Consider the following 8,764-nt stretch of genomic DNA (forward strand, 5'->3'; position numbering starts at 1 on the left):
TCTCTTCAAACCCCAGGAGCGTGAATTCTTTTAGTGCAGCCTGAGACTGTGCAGAGCCAGATATCCTCTTGTGCGGCTGCCAAGTTTCAATGTGACCCCTGTCTTCTGCTCTGGTTTGCATTCCAGTTAGAGCTTCTGAACTGCAGAAATGGAAATCCATTGAAGGGTGATGCAGAATAATTTGTGTGTGTTTGTGGTGGGCAGTGAAAATCAATCAGATCATTTCTTTTTTGGTTGTAAGTAAGTTCTTCGTGTATTGTGTCAAAACCTGAACGTTGCAATGTGTAGCCAGTGGACATGGAAGAGGTTCAGTCAACTACGGTAAACTGCACTTGTGCTCAGGCAGCACAGAAAGGCATGAAGCATGTAATTAATTTGTTCTTGGCTTTTTGCATCAAAACCTCAAATGGGGAGACTCAAATGGGTCACTCAGGAGCTTCTTAAGGGATCTACAGCTGCACGACTGCTGTCGAGATCAGCAGACATCACTGGCGAGAGCCTGGCCAGCTCTCTTAGCTGGCAAAGTGCTTAGGTGTGATCAAAGGTGGCACAGGCTCTTTTACCAGGCCTGTGCTGACCTGAGATTCCGGAACTGGAGAGCTGTTAGTGAGACTAACATTGTTATGAGTGAGAGCTGCATCGGTCCTCTCTCTGAAGCTTAAAGGCTGTTTGCCGTTTTGAGTGGTGTGTGCATGGGGCACTGGTGTGGGTGGTCCTAGCAGGAAGAAAAGTATATTAAGAAAAAGAATGAGCATTCCCTCAAGCCCAGAACACAAATCAGAGAACACATCACTATGCACCTGTTTTCACTTGATTTGGTTTGGCCCAAAAAATCATGACTAGTGAACCTTAGAACCTCAGTGGTGTTAGTGCAGAATTTCCTGGGCAGAACCTTTACCTGGCCCCAGCACAGAACACAAGAGCAGAGAGCAATCCAAACCTGGTGTGGGTTAGAAGGCAGGTGTACAGACTTAATGCTTTTTTATTGCATTACAAGATTTAGACTTTAGGTTTCATTGGAGCAGAAAGGTCACTTTTTTGTTAAACCAAAAAAAAAATGTGATTTTTCTATGCTTGATGGTTTGGCTACAGTAACTTAAACAGTAAACCTGTGGCAAAGGAGGGTGGGAGAGAGACCACAATTCCTGTATAAGTTTACCTACCCTTTTTAATATATGCAACCAGCAGCAGTCAATTACTGATTTTTACAATCCATTCTAGAGAATGTCTTCGATGCACATTAGTCCTTACAAACAGAGGACACAGGTGGAAATGACAAGTGCAGTTAAGACTGAGAACAAGAGGTGCCTCTTTACACAAAGGGTTGTGGGAGCCTGGAACAAGGTACCCAGCCATGTTGTTGAAGATGATGCCCTGGCTTCCTTCAGAAGGCGACAGAATCCTTGCATCCATTGGCGATGTACTACCTATTGGGCTAGAAGAGTGGACCCCTCTCATTTTCAATTGCTCTTATGTTCTTAACCCATCCATGAGACTACCAAAGAGCCAGGCTGGGTGGGAATCCTTCGGCAGAATGGATTAGATAGTGCAGTCATTGACTACCCACTGGAAAAAAGTCTCTTCCTTTCTCACACAACAGAGGTCTCGGACCCTAGTCCTGGAGAAACCCAGTCCAGCAACAGTCATAGGCAGCCTTCAAGTCACCAATTTCTAAAGACCAGGAATGGTTTAACTGTGATCAATTAAACAGGTGCTCAATTAGTAAGTAACATACTGTAGATCATTTGGAACTAAAGTCAGAATATTCTTCATCCCCTCATAGAGACATTAAGTGGTTAATTGATCATTCTCTTAAACGAGTGCTCCTAGTCTCTCGGTAACAGGTGACACAGGGTAATCAATAAGTAGAACTGGCTTGGGCCTCTCCAGGACCAGGGAGGGAGACCCCAGTCACGCACTCTGCTTTCCCAGCTCTTGTGGTTCCCATTATTTCTTGACTTTCCCCTGTGCGGCCACTGCCTCCATGGCTTTGCGGACTGTCTCCTCGTCTCCCAGGAACTGCATGGGCTTGATGGGTTTCAGGTCCTTGTCCAGCTCATAGACGATGGGGATGCCGGTGGGCAGGTTCAGGTCCATGATGGCAGCGTCGGACATGCCTGGGCACAACGGGGAACACATGTCAGTGATACTGGGAAGGTGGGTGCTGCAAGAGGCAATGAAGACTGGGAGCAATCAAGGCAGGAAATAGGAGATGGTTCTTTACATGGAAGCTGGCTGGAGCATGGATGCCCAGAAACTTGCTGGTTTATGGTCCGGCACAGCTTTCTGTTACACAACAGGACCCTTAATTGACTTAATAATTGGATTAATGTAAACTGGTTCACTGTTTTCAGCTCTTAAACATGTAGGAGACTTCAACCTTTTTTTCTCTGATCTTGTAATACGTATGAGGTGCACAAGGCTTAAAGGTCACAATCAGAGATGACTTAATAGTCAGTCAGGCATACCTTACCCATATCTCAATTCACAAGACGTCAACACCAGCAGAATCAAACGCCCAGTCAGTACTGACTTGGAAGGACTCCAGGGATACACAGGTTACTGCTGTAAGTGGTGTTGGCAGACCAGTAGTGGGCACTGTGCTATAAGAGGTGCTTTCTTTTGGATTCAAACGTTAAACTGAGGTTCTGACTACCCAATTATCAAGGATTACATGACACAAAGACTGAGTTTGTTAATCCCAGTGTTCTGGTTAAAACGCACTCTGGATTTGCCTAATCTGACCTCCCTAAATTTCTTAAGCAGATCTGCAGTGCATTGGGTCTGTCTGCGCATAATGGCTCCTTTATGTTAATCAGGCTGGTGTTGCACTGGGGTGAGTCACTCCTATATATAAAGAGCTTTTGGAACCTTTGGGAAGAACAGCACTACATCAGTGCAATCATATACTGTAATTGCATTTGTTTCACCTTATTTATAATTTGATTTGAGGGTTGATGGTGCTTACTGATACTGCTCAGCTTGCATTCTGTTACTGCAGTTGCTTAAATTAGCCTCCAGTGTCCTTTTTTACTGATGTGGATTTGCAATTTTGAACTCTTAGATAAACATGCTAACATCTTTATTAATATTCTTTTCAGTATAAAATGCATGTGCAGGGAGTTCAAAAATAACTTTATGACAAACATGTTTGATAAGCACCCAGATTAGTTTTGGCTATTTTAACAGTTCATGTGCGGCTTGTTTTTTTTATCTCCTGAGGGGACATTCTTAGACCCAGGCGAGCTGCCCTGCCTGACCCACCCTGAATCTGTGACCTTTCCGGGGAAAGGCCACTGGCGAAACCAGAGTCCTCAGTGCCCCGAGACAGTTTCTGCTGGAGCAAGGGGGGGTATTTATAGAGCCACAGTCAGTTTGGAATGTGTAAGGCAGCAGTGGAGCATTGTGCACGCACCGACACACACACAAACTCAAGAGCCTCTAGATCTCTCTGCTTTTTCAGATAACTTTCTACAGTATTTCCAAGTAGTTCTAGAGATGAAAATACTTCCCTAGTGGGGCTGGAGCACCACCATTTTTATCTCTCTGCTTTTTCAGATAACTTTCTACAGTATTTCCAGGTAGTTCTAGAGATGAAAATACTTCTCTAGTGGGGCTAGAGCACAACCATTTTTATCTTCCTAGTAAACACCATCTTAACAGTTGCTTTACGTGGTTCAGCTGCCTGATATTTCTGAACTGGAATCCTAAACACCCTTCCTGACTGCAGTGCACAGGTGTGTAACATTGTCTTCCAGGGCGTGGGTTTTGAAAAGTGTAGCAGCAGGGTCACGCTACAGAGGAGAGGACAGCAGCTGCCGGGGATGGTTTGTCTTGCTTTTACGACATGGAAGACCTCACCCACTGACCAAATGTGGTGTGAGTTCGCTCACACTCATTATTTGGGCTTTTTACACATTGGATGAACAGATAACGTAGCTGATTATTGCCTATTACCGTCAAAGAAAAGATGTAGGAAACACCATGAACGATATTTTCTTAATGGTCAGAACATAAAAAGTTGACTGCAATCGAAACGCAAAATTCAGTGTCTCTTGTAACAGCAAATCTGTATGAAAAATCTAAATGCTGGTTTGCAATGAGATTCCAGACATCTGAACAGGCACATTGAGCATATTGTGGGAACTGTCCACTTTATGTGCAGGCTGGACGTCTCAGGGGCATGCTGCACCCCGGGGAGTGGACACTGCTGGACAACAGGATCACACTCTTCTTGGATCATTTGTTGCTGCTAATGTTTGTGATGTTCACAGGTGGGTATTATCCTGCTGGAAACCTGGCCTAGCGTTGTTGCAGGAAAGAAGGGAAATGGACCAAATATTGACTAAATTAGTCAGGATTAAACCTGCACTCCATCTGCTTCTGGGCAAGCGCCTTGGGATACTTGACAATAAAATCTGCCCCCCTACACTGAAGTACTCACCCTCGAGGTGCTTGACAATGCCCCGGAGGCTGTTGCCGTGGGCGGCGATGAGGACGTTCTTTCCGGCTTTGATCTCGGGGACGATGTGATCGTTCCAGAAGGGAAGGGCCCGGGCGATGGTGTCCTTCAGGCTCTCGCAGGTGGGCAGCTCTCCCTCCTTCAGGCCAGCGTAGCGCCTCGACTAGGGGGGGGAGAACACCATCACATCCAGAGTGAGAATTCAAAATTCACATCACTGACGCCCAACACAACCCCCCTGCCTTTGAGAAACATGTCTTTTGTCTTTCCTGCAGCCTGGACATTTATTTCATCCAATAGATCCACACATACAGTACAGCTCAGATTCCTCAAGTGTCACTTGGAGGAGTTTGGAATAGGAGGCTGCCAGGTGTGTGTTGATGCAGTTTGCTCAGCATATCTCTTAGCATTTCTTAAAGCTTGCTCATGTTAAAACTGTTAGTTTGCACCCATGATGTTACTGTCTTGAAGGGCAAAATGAAGTCACAGAAGTTAAAATAATCGTATACTAGCTTTTTATGTGAAAGCTGGTATACTGACTGTGAATCACCGGCTTATTAGACTGTGTTCAAGGTTGTTATAAGCACTAAACTGGCGCCATCCTAACAAATGGCCCCAGCTTGTCTGAAGACTGGTCTTGTCTTAATATGAATGTGCTGCAGGCTTAAGTGATGGCAGCACCTGTGTCACCATGATGCTGCCCTGCAGATGAACAGTCGCCGTCAGACACCTTCACTGGCTTGGGGCTCCACTGTACTGCAGCTGAATCAAGGCCAGAGACTGAGCAACGGACATAATGCACCATAAGCAGTCTGCAGTGCATTCACACATGCAGTTCCTGCATCACTTTCAACCCTACAGAAATTAAATCTCAGAACCTGCAGTGACGTCTTCAGTGTATCACTGAATCATTCACACACGCACAGATCCTCTGCCTGAGCCAAATATTTCCGCCAGAAACACAGAATAAATTGTATGAAGTAATTAGCATCACACCACATGCCCAGTGTACAGGCACACACCATATCATAGCGAACTTGACCCTAGAAAGAAAGGGATCTTCTCAGTACTCAGTACCTTCAGCAGCAGTGGTATAAATGCAAAAGCCCACCATTGCAGTTTACAAGATGCATAAGACCAAGAAATGTGGATGTTTGTGTCAGCTCTGTCTTATGCTTTGTATTTTCTCTAAAATATGTCTGTATGAGAAAAAAACATATCTAAAAGCCTGTTAGTTAAAAACTGAAAATATCTTATATGTTCGGGGATTTTGTACACACTACACAGAGAGGAACCAATTATATATTTGAATATTACTTCAGCTGCATGTCTTGTTGAATCTAAATGCATAAACTTAACATAGAAACCTGGAAATATGTGGTACCCTACGTTAGCTTATATGCAAGGACCAGCAGCAAGTTAAACCTGGAGTGGATCAAACTGCTCTGGAATGGGGATCAGCTTTAAGGGGGCCTCACCTGGCTGATGATCTGGTAGTAGGGGTGGTCCTTGTCCATGGGCGGAGGGGGGATGTCGAAGGACCTCCTCCAGACTTTCACCTGCTCCTCGCCGTGCTTGGCGGCCGTTTCCGCCTTGTTCAGCCCCGTCAGGCCCCCGTAGTGCCGTTCGTTGAGGCGCCAGCTGCGGATGACCGGCAGCCACATCTGGTCAGTGCCGTCCAGGATGGTCCAGAGGGTGCGGATGGCTCTCTTCAGCACAGAGGTGAAGCACACATCGAACTTGTACCCAGCGTCCTTCAGGGCCTGGGCTCCCCTCTTGGCCTCCTCCAACCCCTTCTCGCTCAGGTCCGCGTCAAACCAGCCACAGAACCGGTTCTCCTGGTTCCAGGAGCTCTCTCCGTGACGAACAATGACCAAACGGTGGGCGGCCGCCATGTTCCTTGGTTATTTTGCTTTGCTAAAGAGAAGGGACGTTTTGAATTGTGTTTTTTCAAATTTCTTGGAACGTGCTGCAGAGCTGTCCCACCTCCCAGAAAGCACTGACCTCCAAACTGCCAGTGAGCTGCTGCAACAAGTGGTTCAATCTTTATATAACACATAGCACATACCCAACTTGGTCAGCTGCCTTCTTTTTCATCTTCCGGCCAATCAGAGGTCCCAGCCTAGAAAGCGGGCAGCTGAAATCGACCTACTAGGTGTGGAGCTCTGCAAGGGGGAGGGCTCTGTCTCAGTTGGGAAGGGCAGAGGTCGCTGTGAGGGTGAAAATAGCAACTTGACTTTTAAAACTGAGACCCAGGAATAAAGTCTAAAGATCAGAGCATGATGGCTGCACGGAAAATGTTTTACTAGAGTGAGGAACTGTGAATCAGGCCCTGTGCTCACGCAGACTGAAGAGGGACCAATACACCTTTATTTAAACCTGTGTTTTTAGTAGTTAGTGAGTAATATACACTCAGATCGCTTGTAATTCATACTTTACAAACTTGATGGTATCTATTAAAAAAATCAAGAATATCGTGGGCATCAAAAATCTAGTAAGTGCAAAGTTTGAAGTACAGTATATTAGTCTTTGTGATCCATAGCAGTTTTTAAAGTTTTTATTTCTCTTATTATGATGAAATGTCTGCTGACTTTGGTGCTTAAAGTGCTGTTTTGCAATTAAGGTACAAACAGGGAGGCAGCAAATCAGCTGTGGTTGGTCATGTCTTCTCTTCTTTCAGCACAGATTAAATCACTTAATCCCTATTTTAATAGTTTTGGCTGTAGCAGACTACATTAAGCCACCAGCCCATCTTTAGGCTACAGTACTATGCATCCATCCATTTTCTATCTGCTTTATCCAGATCCATTACAAGGTCACACCCTGGACAGGACCCTAATCCATTAGGGCACACGGACACAAACACACACTAGTCATGCCATTATTATCAGGAAGGCACTGCTCTCAGACTCATCCATCGTAGTGCAATTGTCCAAATGTTCATTGCAAATTCCCATTTGGTTTGAATTTTATTATTTTATTATTTAAAGTGTGAAACAAACTATGTTTTATATCAGTGGTGTTGTTCAGCACATTGGGAAGGCTTTACAGATAAGCAGACAAGAAAAGGAGGTGAAGGTGGTGTCAGAATAAGTTCTTTTTGGTTTAGCGTTTTGTTGTTTATTGCAGCATGGGGAGACAGTATGGGGGAAAAGTAGATTATTCTTTTTATATTGTTATAGTTTATTGTTTCTTGCCCCAAAAATAAATTAAAACAAAAAAATTTCCTTGCGTTTAAACCCTTGAAACAAGAGTAATATTTATGTTCCACACTGATCTGTACACCTGCCTGATCATTACATAAGCTTACAACTTGCAGCCTTGACACGAAGAGAATGCAACTGTGGCAAAACACCAGCCACAAAACGGAGCAGACACTAACACAACAGTACCAGCACGTTGTCCTTGTTCTGTCATGCAGAGCCTGACAAAGCCACTCAAGCAGAAAATGCCTTTCATACATATAGTGATGTTGACAACTCTGTTATTTTTAGCATGCCCATATGTATTTCTTATTTATAAAATGAACTGTTTATTAGAAAACATAAAACTCTTACTTTGTGTCGGATTCAGTATTGGACTGAAAACCCTCTAAAAACAATGAAGTTGTGGATTTTGCAGTTCTACTCTGTGACCAGGAGATGGAGGTGGAGCCACGTGAGAAAGCTGTACAGCTATGAAGCAACAGTAAATGCTCTGTCTCTCTGTCCTCTGTAAGTGCTTAGACTGATGTCTTTGATGCAGATAGATTATTTACCCACTCCAAAATAAAAACCCAAATCCTAAATCCTATCAAAGGTCATTCTGCAGGACCCAGAGATCTGTGCTTCCTGCACGTGGTTCATGCCTCTGCTGTGTTTGAGCTGGAGGGGCAGTCTGTCAGGTGGCCTAGGTTTGTGTGGGATGATGTGTAGAATTGGACAAATGCTCTTGGTGTCACGGATGTCGGAAAGGACGAACCGTGGAATGGCAGGAGAGCGTAAAAGACCCTATGCGTAGCGGCGAGACAGGGGTTAGCCCAGGTTCAGCTGTTCAGGGAATGCCGTATAGAAACCTATTCCCTCAGGTAGCGGACGTGGGGCAACCTGGTGCTAGGCGGGTCTCAGGGCATCCGAATGTCAATGCTGAGCGAAGGCAAATGAAAGACCCAGAAATATATAGCTCCAGAGAGAGAGACACCGGAAGGACAGCAAAGCACTGGAAACAAGAGACAGGACAGAGAAGGAGTGCCCTCTGGCTGCAGAGGGCGTGACACTTGGAACGTGTCTGTGAGATCTGGAAGCTGGGTGAGACCTCTGGGTC

General features: G+C 45.1%; 1 protein-coding gene across 1 annotated transcript; it reads right to left on the minus strand.

Moving 5' to 3' along the window:
* Positions 1–964: 964 nt before the first annotated feature.
* On the minus strand, positions 965–6,499 carry pgam2 (phosphoglycerate mutase 2 (muscle)). Its single transcript, XM_088624630.1, has 3 exons — positions 5,941–6,499; positions 4,445–4,625; positions 965–2,117 (listed from the first exon to the last, which is right to left on the minus strand). Exons 1-3 carry the CDS (start codon positions 6,355–6,357, stop codon positions 1,948–1,950), a joined length of 768 nt encoding a protein of 255 aa, XP_088480756.1. The 5' UTR covers positions 6,358–6,499; the 3' UTR covers positions 965–1,947.
* Between the last annotated feature and the right edge of the window lie 2,265 nt (positions 6,500–8,764).

This window comes from Lepisosteus platostomus, chromosome 3 (assembly GCF_059453375.1).
Source record: "Lepisosteus platostomus isolate fLepPlt1 chromosome 3, fLepPlt1.hap1, whole genome shotgun sequence".
In the NCBI taxonomy this organism is placed as follows: domain Eukaryota; kingdom Metazoa; phylum Chordata; class Actinopteri; order Semionotiformes; family Lepisosteidae; genus Lepisosteus; species Lepisosteus platostomus.

Excerpts from the sequence above, each read along its gene's own strand:
- pgam2 (XM_088624630.1), bottom strand. The coding sequence starts at position 6,357 with ATGGCGGCCGCCCACCGTTTGGTCATTGTTCGTCACGGAGAGAGCTCC. Across the intron at positions 4,626-5,940 it reads ACTACCAGATCATCAGCCAG|TCGAGGCGCTACGCTGGCCT; the intron begins GTGAGGCCCCCT and ends TCCCCCCCCTAG. Across the intron at positions 2,118-4,444 it reads CATTGTCAAGCACCTCGAGG|GCATGTCCGACGCTGCCATC; the intron begins GTGAGTACTTCA and ends CGTTGTGCCCAG.